This window comes from Pleurodeles waltl, chromosome 5 (genome assembly GCF_031143425.1).
Source record: "Pleurodeles waltl isolate 20211129_DDA chromosome 5, aPleWal1.hap1.20221129, whole genome shotgun sequence".
In the NCBI taxonomy this organism is placed as follows: domain Eukaryota; kingdom Metazoa; phylum Chordata; class Amphibia; order Caudata; family Salamandridae; genus Pleurodeles; species Pleurodeles waltl.
The window spans coordinates 655818753-655834763 of NC_090444.1; the positions used below are offsets into that span (position 1 = coordinate 655818753).

The 16011-nt window shown below is 41.8% G+C and overlaps 1 protein-coding gene across 4 annotated transcripts in view; it reads right to left on the reverse strand.

Annotated features, from left to right (window-relative positions):
• The window catches only part of TUBE1 (tubulin epsilon 1), a 108327-nt gene that overhangs the window by 15031 nt on the left and 77285 nt on the right, over positions 1 to 16011 (reverse strand). For 2 of the 4 annotated variants that reach the window (XM_069234535.1, XM_069234538.1), the window contains 3 exons: positions 12989 to 13161; positions 6182 to 6322; positions 2058 to 2198 (listed from right to left, as the gene is read on the reverse strand). In XM_069234535.1, the coding sequence (XP_069090636.1) occupies positions 2058 to 2198; positions 6182 to 6322; positions 12989 to 13161 (455 nt within the window). The remainder of the gene's footprint in view (positions 1 to 2057; positions 2199 to 6181; positions 6323 to 12988; positions 13162 to 16011) is intronic. The other 2 variants (XM_069234536.1, XM_069234537.1) reach the window with 2 other exon arrangements.

Consider the following 16011-nt stretch of genomic DNA (forward strand, 5'->3'; position numbering starts at 1 on the left):
GAGGTAGTCAATGTTTGGCTGTAGAGGGTGAACCACAAGTGTTGGAGGTTTTTCCTCTGCCGTTAGAATGGTTTCCTCTATATGTTACTCTGAAAAACTCTGTTGAGTAGGAGGAAGAGGCTTGACGCTGCTGCCAATTGGTGTGATTAGAGGATGTGGTCCCTCTGTAGCCACCTCTATACATTGAGCAGCAAAATAAAACCCTGTTTGGCTGATTTTGTAAAGTACTCATGGCTTTAGCTTTGTCAGTGTCTTTTTCTTTTTCAGTTTTTTGAGGGTGGGATCAACCTGGGAACCAAATAGGTGCTCTCCATGAAAAGGCATACTGACAGCTTGTTGGGCTTCAGGGTTGAAAGCAGAACATCTTAACAAGGCATGTCTTCTAAGGAGTATACTGGTATTGATCCCTCATGCAGCTGCGCCTGCTGCATCAAGTGCACATCTAATTGAGTAATTTGCAATTGTCTGACCCTCAGAGGCAATTTGCTGTGCAAGGTTACAGTGTTCTTCTGGGAGGTGTTGAAGAATGTCTTCCATTTTTTCTCAGTTTGCCCTGTCATATCTTATCTTATCAAGCAGTGACTGGGAATTAACAATGCGCTTGTGCAGCAACCCTTTTCCCTGCTGCATCAATTTTTTTACTTTCCTTCGCTGGAGGAATTCTGCCTGTGTCCTTTTCAATATGAATTTTGCGCTGCTAGCGTCCATAGTTTCCAAAATAGGCAAATTGGAAACAATGAAGAATGGTCAGACTCAGTTGTTTTCAGGACCGAAATTTTATGTCATTTCGGTTCCGAAGGAACAGATGGTATAGCCCCGGTCGGTGCCGAAATTTTCGGTGCCTAAGTTGTGGGCATCGAAGTAGTCAGTCTCAAACTTTTCAGTTCCGAAGTCTTGGATGCCGAGCCAGAGGGCGGGGCAGCCCAATCAAGTTTCCGTGACCTATCATGGCCCGAGGGCAGTGATGTCCTGGCCAGCTTTTTACTCACGACTTGCGCCAATGTGATGTCATGGCTCTCAATGCCGGATTTAAGGTCTGAGTCTTGCACGGAGAATGCCCCTTCTTGCTCCAACTCCTCTTATGCATGTTTGTCCCCGGAAATATGCAGGGTGCTGTATTGCGTTGTGTGTGTTTTCTTGGATCAAAGCAATCAACACGCGTCGCAGGTGGCTTTGCTGTGATCGGGAGAAAGGCAGAGGTTACACACTTGATGGTGATCCATGTGTGGAATTTTGGCGTGGCATCGAGGACAGAATCTAAACGCTGTCAGTTCCATTAGGGTCTCATATCTTTCTGACCATGTGGAGATAGGCTTGGGGCCGGGCGATGCCTAGCCCGAAGGTACACAGTTGAGATTTGACCAGGCTTGATCGAGATTAAGATGTAAAAAACACGATCAAATACAATACTGTTGATGGAAAGTGAAGATGGAAAGCGAATTTCAAACCGGTTTGAGTGAAAAGGAAGCAAGCAGAAACATGTCCGAACCTGACAGCGGAGAAAAAACTATCTCCAAAGCACTCAATGCCCAAAAACAATCTCCAAAGGACTCAATGCCAATGCGCAGTATCACCGAGAAGGAGGAGCCACTCGATCCAGTGACTCGAAAACACTTCTCAAAGAAAACAATTTGCAACACTCCGAGCCCAACACTAGATGGCAAGATGATGCACAGCATGTGTATCTACAATCACACATGCCATCGAACACGTGTTTCCTATCTTGGCGGAAATAATTTGAAGAAAAGGGTATTCAAATGTTGTGCACAACTAGCTTGTATATCTGACACAGATTTAAGAATCTAAAGAAAAAGCAGAATCAATCCAAGCAATGTAATCTCGGCTCCAAATTGTACACTTAAATTTATGAATAACTAAATTAAAAGTCAAAGAGTTTAAAAGGATTATTTGGCTAATCCCCTGCCTTACGTATTACATTTGTAATGTGTTTCACACTTATCTTAGTTTTTCTCTCAAATACAGAAACATCCGAAATTCCAAAAACATATATAATACTGTACTGAAATAGTAGAAATTTAAGAAAATGTATATCTAACCTCTCGATGTTTCTTCGAAGGTCTGAAATCTGTACATTTCCTCGAACCATGAGCGCACAGGCAAGATACAGATTGTGCTTGGGATCAGCCCGAATTAACTGATGATCTTTGCTAAAAGCGTCAGAAAACATCTGATCCAACCTAATTTAAAAAAAAAGCAATACAGTTATTCCAACCTGCTTTCCAAAATACAAACAAATAACAAAAGAATGGTCCTCATAACAAACTTAATTGAAATGGCTCAGTATTTAAGAAGATGAAAACACGGGTTTCAGCATCTCATGCGGAATATGGCAACACTTGACCATGAGTTAATTTAGGCTAAAATGTTCTCACACTTGTTTTAAGTGCGGTACTCTCTAGTATTTATCAGCACATGGACAAGCCTCTAAAATATTCTCATGTGATATACGAAAGTGCCTGTCAGTTAATTTCCCCCACGAAGAAATGATTAAAAATTGAAGTCATGTACATGAGAAGGGGCAATTTTTTAATGTAACTAAAGAAATGTGTGGTAGGGTACTGTCATTGAGAGACAGCATATTTTCCATTGAGAAGGCCACTAACTTTGCACAGACAAACAGTTTTATTGATAAAACTATACAGCTCTCAAATGATAATTTGTGGAGGTCAGGTTTCTGTGACTATGATTTGTATATTACCAAGTAAAGTGTCTTGATTTGTGTTGATCATATTAATATCTCTGTTTCCAGCACACTTCAAAATTACAAAAAATTTGATTTATTTTACGCTTATCTAACTGATGAATACATAACATTCATTTGCATGCATTTACATTTTCTTGTGTGATACAAAAACATATTCTACAGGCTTTTGTTTCAAATTAACTGTCCTCCAGCAAGATTATCACAAAATTAACTTTAAACACTCCTGTCACTTTGCAGTCAGAGAAAGAAAAGTAAACACCAATCCCATCTTAAAAGAGTAAGCATCAATCTGTCAGAAGATAAAGCCTAATAGGTGTCCTATGTCTTAGAAGCATGGAAATGTGGCAAGATAAACACCGAATTTAAAGGCATCTTAATTTATTGATCGGACTTTCCCCAGACCCATCAAAAAATAAGCTTGTAGGTCGCGACCCACAGTTTGGGAAACACTGCTTTAGAGAACAATTTTATTACAAGACGGAGGCTCTATTAAGAAGTCTCTCTTCCTGCTGTTTGTTTTACATAGCACATTTAAAGTGTACTACGTTTCCCACAATTTTGCTTGCCTGCTAAAGCAAATTAAGAGTTCACTTCCTTTGGGATCCAATTAGGGAAACCAGCCCAGTGTCACTGGAACTATCTAACACAGTGTTCTCATACAACTCCAAATGCAAATTGTCATCATCGTAATGTAGGGGTACATCCTCCCCATTATGATCCCTGTCATTATCAGGTGATCGCAAACTCACGTCAGAATCTGAGCCAAACATATGATGGAGTCTCTGAGGTCAGTGCTATGGGAGTAGAAATCTGAGGCAGACTGTACAGGAACTGGGTACGCCGAAGTGGAGTTGCTGGGTGACCGCAGTTGGTGCCAGACATCAGACCGGTGGGGGCAAGCAGCCTGAGTTGAAGTAGGCACTGGAGTTGGTGCATAAGTGGGTTCCAAGGACTCAGACGGCAGAGAGTGAATCTACTGTCGGTAGCCCGACTGGGAGCACAGGGGGACAAAAAGGGCCCAAGGGAAATGGAAGAGTGTCAAAAATAAGCACCACAGGCTCCTTAAAGGTGTTGACCTGCTACAGCATTGCAGATGGTCCAGGGAACTCTGGTCATTTTGAGATCAACTGCAGAATTGGCTCCTCATTTCGAGATCAGGAGCGAGACGGCCTCGGAACTTCTCTCTGGCAGGATGTGGGTTGTGAACTGATTTGACTTCTTATGCTTCTTCTTCAACTGACTTCTCAGATGACTGTGACCACAAAGAAGTCCTATTGCAGGAATGTCCTTAAGAGCGTGAACAGGTCCGCACTCTCGACCTGAACCGGTAGCATGACTTGCGAAAGGTCCGTGACTTCTCTTGATGTTTCATGGCACACAGGTTTGCTTCATGGCACAACATCAACTTGGGTGCAAAAGGACACATTCTTCGCAAAACCTGGGGTCATGCCCGAAACCAAACACCAAAGGCACACCTCACAGATCCATCACTGATATCTGTTTCTGGAAGTCATAGCACGGTTTGAAGCCTGTAGCCTGTGGTGGGTACATAGTTCTCTTGCACACTGGAAAAATAATTTAAAAGAATTTGTCTACTGATGAAAAGGGAGCTCCAGATCAGCATTCAGAGGCACAGACAGAAACTGATGTTGATGCACAAGGGTGATGACTATATGCGATTCTGCTTCATCTCTTCCGGGGCAGAACAAGGCCAACATGGAGCCTGACGATGCCACCTAGCAGCATGCAAGTTCACTGCCATAAAAACTTCCAGACCCGGTCTGTAGCTTGGGGAATATTCTAAAGCTGTGGATTCAGTGGTTAAAACTATCCATCAACAATATAGCATTTATCAATTGTCCAAAAACATTGCATACCTAGAGCCACCGAGCCAGCTGCGGCTAACATTGATTGTTCATTAGATTCGACAATGCAGCAATTCATAAGGAAAAACCTAATGAATGAAAAATAGGTAGGAAGAAAAGGGAAAAGTATGCATCAGTGAAAGATACCTAAAAGTGGCTTTAGAAAGAGGAGTTTTTCATACCACATTACCATTATCTGGTGATTTTGAAGGCTTTTTCCATAATGCGGGTTTTGCGCACACTGGAATATTTGAAAGCAGATAAAATCAACTATTCTACTATTCTGCATTCTCTCACTCCTCTTAATAGAAACTGTAGCCCACATGTGTGAAAGGGGTTATTACACAGGACAGGAAAAGGAAAATAAACAGACAATGGCAACATCAGGATTTTTTATGCCAATTACCTCAATTCTTGGGAATGGGTAGCTGTGGTATTTAGACCTGGGTTTGGCCAGAGGTGAATGCAACCTAGCAACCCTCTTCTCATACATTCTGAACGCACATGTTTTTGTATATTTTCTTTTAACACTACTCGGTAGTAGGATGATTTGACTGTGTCAGTCACGGTTGCTGCCAAGGACCGTGATCGCCTTTAATTCTATGCTGAAAGAGTGTCTAGTTTCCACGTCTTTCCATTCTTCTTGAGTCATGTTCTCAATGCTTTTGGATCTTAAAACTGTTATTGTTTTATGTTTTTGTACCGTTTTTGTTGGCCTACATTGAACATGTTGGTTAAAGTGTTTCATAAAGAAAATTCAATGAATTCACTTTAAATAGGTGCATTGAATATGACTAAATGATTTATATGGAAGTCTATTTTGTATCCAAAGAACTAAGGAGTTTACTGTTGACACACTTCAAAAACTTGGAGAAAGCTGCTATGTATACTTAATTTCACAGAAGTGAGAAAATAAACCTATAATTTTATACATACACATGCAAAAACACACATATATATATATACATACCGATATATACAATGGAAAAATGATCTTTGCATGGTCATATTATCAGCTTACAGTTCTATCTAATTACAATATTGGTGCTATTTAACGATGTTTACTTTGGGGATTTGCTTTAGTTTCAACAATATCATAGGTTTCAGTTGTAAATTAGAGTTGCTTCTATTATGCAGTTCAGTGTTACTCATTCTTTTCTGCCTTGAGAGGATGAGTCTCTGTTGACCAGTGAGTATTCAAGCCAGGACCTCTAAGATTGCACAGAGATCTCCAGCAGGTGGATCCCCAAGTTATTTTTCTGATTTGTCAGGTTTCACTGTGAAGCTTATTTTCTCTTGTATTTTAAAGCTTTCTGTTTTCTGTTTTTCTAATTTCACACAAATTTGGGTGAATTTAGTGACGCATAAGTACTTAAAATGTGGCTCTTCTTATCACAGTAAATCACATTTTGCAAAGTTTATAATTATTATACATCAGACACCAATAGTCACCAAATGAAATATTTGATAGGCAACTGTAACCTTAGATCGGGTTTGCAATACTTTTCACTGAAATGTGACACAGTAGGATGTCACATTTTAATCTGTCATAGCCGGTAAATATAAGGAAGAGAAAGGCTCTATGTCCTACCTTCGAGATGGTATATTTACATCCGACAGTGTATAAAGAGGAGTCAGGCTTGACGTGAGGTAGTGAAGGTGGGGAAAAGGGACCAAGTTCATGCTGATTTCATTGAGGTCTATATTAAGGGATCCTTCAAACCTTGCAGAGCTGAAATATTGGAAGATCACAAACTGATGAGTTTTTGTGGCAAGCATGGAAACCACACGCCAAATTAAACTTATACCTTATATAAAAAATGTTTTTGTAACAACATAGCGATCTACCAAAAGGGGAGAGATCTGCTAGCGCGTAAGTACATCCCAGTCCATGATCCCAAAAACCTCTTAGAAACGATTAAAAGAGAAGAATGAATTTTCATCAAGAACTCTTTACATCAGAAGAAAATAATAGGCAGTGAGAAATGCACATTCTAAGGAAGAGGTTACTCACCCTCTGAGCATCTATTTGTAGCGCATGCTTAGCATACTCCTGCTATCTAGTGTTGGGCTTATCCAGTAAGAGTAGAATAGGAGCAATACAGTGACAGACAAAATGAGCATGCGAGTAAGGATACAGTAAGGTAAAGTGTTTTACTAAAGAAGCAAATACGTCGGCATGTAGGTTATGGGGATGAGTATGGGTGAATATGAATCTACGGCACTAGATGCTATGAACAGATGCTTACAAGGTAACACATTCCATTCGTAGCAAGTGTTGGCTGTAGATACATATGCATAATAAAGAATGTAAAGCAGTACTCCCCAGAAGCGGTGGTTAGGGAGTGGCTAACATAGATGTTTGAAAAAGTGTTTGTAATACACTCTAGCTTGTTGGATTAGCTGAAACATCAATAGAGTAGTGTTTTGTTAATGTATGTGGGTTATTCCATGTAGCTGCTTTACAAATATCCGCTAGTGGGACGTTTCCCAACAAAGCCATTTAGGCTTCTTTTTTATGGGTGGAATGAGCTCTTGGAGTTCTAGGCAGTACTTGCTTTGCTTTGTGATAGCAAGTCTGAATAAATCTTACTATCCATCTTGCTATTCCAGCTTTGGTTTTAGTGGAACCATTTTGGGGGTTTGAATGAGAAACAAAACGCTGTTGGGTTTCACAAAAAGGTTTAGTTCTCTCAATGAAATACTTAATGATCTTTTAACATTGAGCATGTGTAGAGCTCTTTCTGCTACTGAAACTGGTTTAGGGAAGAATACTGGTAGTTCTTTTGTTTGATTGGCATGAAAAGTGTAAACTACTTTAGGAAGGAACTTTGGATTAGTATGAAGTACCAATTTAGTTGGGTTCATGTGGAAGAAAGTTTTTCCAAAGTGAGCCCCTGAAGTGTATTTATTCATCTGAAAGATGTGATAGCTGCCAAAAAAGCTACGTCCCATGTAAGGAATGGTAAATCACCGGAGTGTAGTGGTTCAAAGGGTGGTCCTATGAGTCTAGTGAGAACAATATTGAGGTTCCAGACTGGTGCTGGAGGGAGGGTTGGGGGGTGGTCAGAAGATAGAAGGACTCTTGAGCCCTTCCATAAATGCCTCAATTACTGAAAGAGAGACATATGTTGTCTGTTTTGCATATAATTGCCAGCGCTGCTAATCTAACAGAGGTATATATATAAGGCCTGCATGTTGCAATTGAAAAAGATAACAAGTGAGGTCTTGCACTGTAGGCGAGAATGGTTGGATTTGTTTGACTAAACGGTAATGCACAAATCTTTTCCATTTAGCCACATAACAAGCTTGGGTAGTGGGCCTACATGCTCATTTTAGAATGTTCATGCATTCATGTAGGAGATTAAGGTGTCCAAATTCTAAGACCTCAGGACCCAAATCACTAAACTGAGCTGTGTGGGGTTTGGGTGTAGTATCTTTCCCTGTTACTGAGTTAGAGGATGTGGCCAGAGAGGCTGTTTCTTGTGTGGTACTAACAATAGTTATAGTAGATTTGTGAACTATGCTTGCTGCGCCCATGTTGGCGCTATTAAGATTAGTGTGAGGGATATTTGTGTTAGCTTTTGAACCTCGTAAGGAATTAGTGGGAGAGCGAAAAAGCGTGAGCAAATATCCCTGACCAGTTGATCCATACGGCATTGCCCTTGGATTGTGGGAGAGGAAACTTGGAGGCGAAGCTTTGGCATTGTGTGTTCTGCTGGGTTTCAAAGAGATCTGTCTGGGGTTCCCCACCACTGGAAGTATGAGTGGAGGAGTCTTGTGTCGATTTCTTACTCGTGTACTTGCTAATGCATTCTGCTGAACAGATTTCCAAAGTTATTGCCCATCCTGGTAGGTATTTTGCTAGGAGGTGGTTTCTGTGATGTATCACCCAGTGCCTTATCTGCTCTGCTATGTGTGAGAGGTGAATGGAGTGTGCGTCCCCTTGTTTTTAGATATAATACATTGTAGTCATGTTGTCAGTATGGATGAGAACTACCTTGCTGTGAAGATGTTGCAGAAAAGCTTTTAGAACTAGTTGAAAGGCAAGAAGCTGTAGATGATTGACGTGAACTGTTTCGGAGTTAGAGACCAGAGGCCACGTACTTTGAGGTCCTGCATATGTGCCACCAACCCTGTAGAGATGCATCTGTCATAATGGTGATTTGCGGAATTGGACACGGGGCTTTGTAGAGCCGCAACAAATTATTGCTTTTCCACCAATACAGAGAGCGATGGGTCTCTGGCCCTAACACTAGATCCTGTAGATTCCTCTCCGCTTGAGACCATTGTGACTGAAGGGTGCGTTGAAGGGGGCGCATAAGAAGATGTGTGAATGGCACTATGGAGATACGTGACACCATCATCCTGAGAAAACTCATGGCTGTTTTCACTGTGACTTGATGATGTGGTTGAAAAAGAGGTAATAGTATCTGAAACTTTGCACCCTTTCTGGACAGGGATATGCCTTGGCTGTAACCAAGTTTAATTTTGCACCCAAGAACGGCTGCACTTGCAAGGGTTGCAGGTGAGATTTTGTTGTTTTGAGTGTGAGGCCTAATTTGTGTAGAAGGTTGATTACCTTTTGAGTGTCTTGTAGGCATTCCTGGTTCGTGGTGTTGCTATGTGTGCCCTAAGTGGCTACGGTATGCCCGGACATGGGTCCCTGGCTTGTTGCACCACTGGATTCAAGCTAGACTAGCTGTTGAGGGGTGATACCCCGAACCTGGTCCAAGGATGCTTGTTTTCAGTCCAGGGAGGACCTGGCTTTGCAGTTTGGGCTGGACTGCTCCCATGAGGAGCAGGGTCAAGACTGATTTGCATATCACTGGGTCCAAATTGGGGTGACAAGGTGAGCAACATACTGATGGACTAAACCCAGGTCTATGACTGGGGTGAGTGTTGGAAACGTTTTAACCCTCCGTCCATCATTTTATTTTGTGGTGTTGCTATGTGTGCCCTAAGTGGCTAGGGTATGTTCAGACATGAGTCCCTTGAACACTGAGCCACTGGATTCAAGCTAAGCAGGCTGATGAGGGGTGACACCCCAAAACCAGTTCCAGGATGCTTGTTTACAGTCCAGGAAGGACCTGGCTTGGCAGTTTGGGCTTGATTGTTCCTATGAGAAGAAGGGTCAAGACTGATTTGCGTATAGCTGGGTCTAAACTGGGGTGAATTGGGAAGTAAAATAACCATGGATTAAACCCAGACATGTGACTTCGGGTGAGTGTTTGAAAAGTTTCAACACTTCGTCCCTCATTTTATTTTGTGTTGTTACTTTTGATCAGCCAGTTGTCTAAATATGGACACGTGTGTGCCCCCACCTCATTCTGAGATGGAACGCTATCACAGGGAGGTGTTTAGTGAATACTCTTGGTGTAGTAGTTGCTCCAATTGGCAACACCTTGAACCCATAGTGCTGTCCATTTACTTGAAAACTGAGATACCGGCGATGTGCTGGGTGTAATGGAATGTGGAAGTAGGCATCTTTGAGGTCTATGGCTGTCACAAAATCTTCTTGTTGTGGCAATGGTATTACTTCCCATAGTGTCACCATATGAAAATGTTATGATGGGATGCGTCTTCTGAGTGGTCTGATGTATGGAATAGGCCCTAAAGTCCCATCCTTACCTGGAATGATGAAGTATACAGAGTACATGCTATGTCCCGATTGTTGTTTTGGATGCAAGTTCAATAGCCCCTTTTTGAAGCAGAGCTTGGACTTACTCTTGGAGGATTGAAAGGTGTTCTAGTGACATATTTTGTGTTGGTACTGTGGGTAGGGCAGCTGTACGTTCCTGGCAGTACCCATCTTCTATGATGGAAAGAACCCACTGATCTGTTGTAGTGTGTGCCCAGTGTTTGTAATAATGCTGCAACCATACCTCTAATGGTGGAAGATGTTGGTGGGGGGGGTAAGGAGGGGTGGCTGGGTTATTGCCATAGACAATAAGCCATGCATAGTGCCCAATGTTAATGCTTGTATTTACCTCTCTTGCACTTGTATCGGCTGAATCTGGTGCACATTGCATTGTGAACTTTTTCCTTTCTCAATTAGTCGAGCCACTATCACCCGGTATTGTTCTGGGAGATGATGGAGAAGCTCTTGCATTTCATCCTATTGGGCTCTAGTATAGCGAGAAAGTAAATCTATGGAACTGGCTATCCGGATGTAGTTGGCTGCTTGTGCCGCAACATGTTGGTGGTTTGCTGCTTGTGCGGCAACATGTTTTCCTGGTGGCCCTCTTTCTAGCAGTGTGAACCACCAAACAATTAGGGGGAATCTGACCCTTGATATAGGTAGGATCAGAGGAACAGGACTTGTATTTTGTGTTTACCCCTTGGGTTTTTACTCTTGACTGGTTGTTTATTTTTGTCCCCTGCAAGCTTAAGCATGCGACTTACTTAGTGTTTCCACCAAGAAATCATCCTCATCCTGTTACGTGTGGAGATCTACCTTATGGTAATGTGCAGCTCTACTAAGGACCTCCTGGTAGGTTGTTGTATCATCTGGCGGTGAAGGTTTAGAGGGGTATAGGTCAGAATCAGTGTCATCACCAGGGTCATATTGATCCCATGTGCCACGAACATTATCTGGGTCTCCCTGTGGGTCTTGAAAGTATGGAGTGTCATAAGGTTGAATATCATCCCCTGTGTCAATGTCACCCGTTGATGACAGTGTGGGTGATGTGTGCAGTTGTTCTAAAGGAAGCTGTTTTGGTGACTGCGTATTGACTGGTGGCATTGCAGGTGACAATATAGGAAGGCCAAATGAAGCAGGGGAAAGTACAGGTGTTGAAGCGGGTGCGGTAGTTGGAGGGAAAAGGATAGAGCTAGTGTCCCTGTCTTCACACTTCTTCTTTGGAGCCTTTGGTTGATCTGGCCCCACAATTTCTTCCTGAAAAGTTTTCTTCCTTTTAGGAAGTGTGTCCATTGGTGGGAGAGGTCGTTTTGCCACTACCCTGCCAGTGTCTGGATTAATAAACAAGGTATTTTGCTTACAACAAGTCTTTCTAAGACTTTCTCAAGAATCTGCTCCATAGGCTGCTGTTTGGAATCGTGGATGTTTGACACTGAGGGCTTTCTCAATCCAGACAGAATCTTCAATGCCGATGATCCTTTCTGCGGCTGAACGTGTTTCAGCGCTGAGGGTGTTTTCGGATCCAAAGTTGATATTTTCAGTTCCAAATGTGGTGCATTCCTCGTATCAAAGCTGGCTTTCTCGACACTGGCACAGAGGTAGCTTTCGATGTCTTTGACTTTTCCACACCTGTTGAAGGTTTTTTAGGCAGAGGGATGATAGTCGGCTCCTTTGCCTACTTTTGGATACCACCATGGCCTGAGGGCAGTGGGGTTCCATGAGCCACCTTGGATGGTTTAGTTGGGGTGTGTACAGCTTTTGTTGGCATGCTCACGTCCCCTTGTGTTAACGGACCAGGGTTGTAGCCGGAGTCATTGCCGCTGCTGGCAAGTATGGGAATGTCCATAGACACAATCTGTGCCTCAGCGCCTTCAAGTTCTTCCTCCAGCTCAAGCGACTGGTCTCCAAAGATAACTGGCACATCATGGGCTTGGTGTGCCTGCATGGTGGAGTTGGCCCAACTATGTTCCCTCCGCTGCTGAAGCGTCTTCTTGGATCAAAAGGCCTCACACACCTAGTCTTGTTCAGGGGATAGGCAGAGATTGCAGACCGAGTGCTAATCCTGCCTGGTACTTGGGACAGAATCAAAAAAACTTCTTCTCCAGACCTCTGAGCTTGTGGAGTGAAAGGCTGAGACAGAAAAAAGGAAATCAAAGTTGAACCGGGCCCGGGCTGGCAGATCAGAATCCTTGAAGAAAAACAGTAGGTCTCTGTCATTGACAAGTCTTTTGTCAAAAGGTGATGAACCAGGGCACTGGTAAGGCCTCGTGGCAGGGACTGAAGCTTTGTCACGTAGCTCCGAGAGAGATGAGATTGATGAGCGAACTCAATGGTGAAAAAAAGGAGGGGGGACAAAATATCTTGTGACTTGCAAGACTTCTTGGAATAAAAACAAGCTGCAAACATCTGAGCCCAAGTCTAGATGGCAGAAGTATGCTAAGCATTTGTATCTACGGCCTACACATACTATGAATATACAATACCAGGCCCAAAAAGACCCTTCAGACAACTATGCCGTGAAGAAACTAACAGGTTTTAACAAAACTATGAAAACTGAGGATACTCAATAAAGGTAAATACAAATATACTTCCAAAGAAACTGCTCAAATATGAAGTGAGCTAGGCTAAAGAAAACTGGTGCATTATTAGCCTCAGATATGACATCAAAATATGAAAAAAACAATCTATCAAGGTACTCTAATATGCCATTATGTATTGTTTTATAAGTTATGGATACAAAAATACACATCCACTTACCTCGTGAGGTTAAGCAATAAGTTGGCCACAATATTGTTCATAGCGTCAAATGGTTTCTCTGTCTCTTTAATGGCTCCCTTACTGGAGGTGACAGGGCTGTTCTGCTTAATGGTTGATCCTAACTTTCCGGATCTGGCCATCTGATCAATTTTATTAACAATATCATTTAAAGACTGTAAAACGAGAAACGTAGGTGCTTTAAAAGATTTATAGACAAAGTATCACTTGAAAGAATGCCAACAGATTATTCCAGTGTATAACTTTGGTAAGCAAGTGGCTAATTATTTTGAGGATGCTCTCTAAAACCTCCCACAGTTTCTGTCCACATTGAGCTGTGCTCTGTCTTTTTGATTATAACATAATCAGGCTACAAAGTAAATAAAGAGAACTCTGTACGTTTTGTACGACCAATGGGGTAATTAATTACTACTGTGTAATTAACAAGCAGTGGAAAAGCCAATAAGCCTGGCTTTCAAGTGTTTATACAATCATTTACAATTGGGCTCAGACGATTTGTGCTGTCTCTCGCTTGTGTGTGAACTGCCTCGTTCTGTACCTCCTGGGTATGTCTCTAATCTATACCATGTTCTTAGAAGTCGTGGGGATGTATGGCACCAGCACTAGAAGCCTGGGGAATAAAAGCAGCAGCCTTGCAAACTTGAATATGAAAAAGGACACAGGCCAACGAAGAAGCTAAAGAGACAAGTTGCACATAAGTACAGCACAAATCCTCCTTTGCACTTTTGTGCATGCCTGCCTTTGTAGGCTTTCAAACATTTTTAACAATGACTTCTGTCAATGTATTTAAGGTCTCTCGTTTTTTAACATTTCCATCATTGGTTTATCATAACTGGGTACATTAAGATCAGGGTTTTGAAATGAGTGAAGAAATTGTCTGACCAACCCAAAATGAGAGCGTTGGGGTTGACTATGTTGTCTTTCTTTATGAACATTAGGTTTAGGGTAGGGTTGCTATTGTGCATAGGGAAAGTGCAATGTTGCAGAAGACTGTTGCCTAAAAGGCAAGATTTGAGGATGGGTGTGTGAGCGCCTTTTTGTTTTTCCCAGCTGAGACCTAATTCTTCATGGAAAATGAGATTACAATATCAATACAACAATAAATAAACATTTTTTCAAGGTGGATGGTATAAGATGTTCAACTCAAGTGGGTTAAGTGTTGTATTTGTGACTTTTACAGTGAGGCACTATAAAGTAAACAGGTGTATTTTATCAGTTTGCATTTAATTGACTCATTTGGATAAAGGCAAATCCTATTATTTTTTTCTGTTCACTGATAGTGGAGGCCATTGTAGCCTTCCAGTACAATAGTTGGATGGAGGATGACCACGACCAGATTTTTATGTCTGCAATAGAGCCCATGTCACAGTTGTTAATCAGGGCAGACATGGAAGTCAGATTACAGGCCATAAGTCTACAGTTCCGAAGCGCCGCTCTGATGTGATGTGTACAATGCAGGTCACTGGGCTTTAAGGAAGCGATTCATTTCAGGTTGGCTTAGCAGATCGACTTTTAATTGTGTTAAGGATTTCCAGCTCTGGAGATTGTGGTTAGATGCTAGGAGCACAGATGAGTGCTTGGAAGCACTGAAGCTGATGTGTGTGTCAGGTGCTCCGGATTAACTGTTTCAAGTAAAATGTAAAGGGAAGAGGAATGGAAAGGAAACAGAAGTGATCATGAGATGTATTCTGTGGTCAGCAATAAGTGACTTTAATAAAGTATGAGTAATCGCTTGTCTTGTTGGACTGGACATGAAGGTTGGTTGATGGAGGCTGTATCGAGAGGAGATGGTAAGCTACAGGAGGGCTGTGGATTTGGAAGTTGGCAGCATTTTGTACTATGACACCATATGCACAGTTTTGTTCTTGATGTGTTCCAGAATACCTTAATTTATGCTGGCATTATGAGACTGGTTTCACTCCCTGAGGTGCGTGTGGGTAATAAAGGAAAGATCGGTGTAGTGGAGGTATGTCGTTACGGGTGGCATAGTCAGTAAAAATGGTATGCATGGAGTCAATACTAACTGCTGTAGCTACAGTAGAAGGTATAAGGATCTTCAGGGTATTAAACCATGTGGTGAAGATATGGAGGTTGATATACAAGAAATCCATCTCAACAATCCAATTTCACAATGGCTGACGAGTAGCAGAACAAGAAAGTAAGTTTATTGCCTCTACGGGATTTAATTGTTCTTTGAGACGAAGAACAAAAACTAGAGGTAGTGGTCCAGGAGCAAAAGTCCTTAATAATAATAAAAAGAGTAGGTCAGTTTTAACTGAGTGAAGTTTGACGCAAAGGCAAAAATGATGCATAGACTAATGATCTTAAGAAGCAGATTACACATGGATCAACATAAGTCTGTCTGAGGAAAACGTTTAATAACATGCATCACGCTTACGTGCAAAGCCACCTGTGATGAAAAGTTAGAAGCACTGTGGTATCAGAATTAGATACAAAATTACACCTGCGGCCAAAATTAACCTTAGTGCAACATTAGCAGGAGTGTGGAAACATGTTTAGGAGCAGTACTCGTACATAGGAAGAAAAAAGGTTGTGAAAAGACATCTAGGTTCGAATTGACATTTAGGTGAAAAATCCAATGTAGGTGAAATATCATACTTGGGTGCAAAATCACTCGTTGGTTGGTTCATAATCATCACTTATGAAGCATCAACATGGGTGTACAAACATCTCTTTGTTTTAAAGCAATGTATACTGTAAACAACAAAAAGAAACACTGTCCCTACGGTCATGGGGTCAGTTCAGGAAACATGTTATCGTAAACATGTTTTATATTTTTTACGGTATCAACACATAACAGATCTTTGGTGTACCTTTGTAATCAAAAAGATTTCAGTGAATACCACTGTACTGAAGAGGTGAAGGCTGAAACTAACACATCCCAGTAACTATCATCTGTTCCTTATCATGGAGGCAGACTACATAATTACAACATCATCATGGTATGTGCCACAGGCCGTATATTTAAGCTTCAGTATGTAATG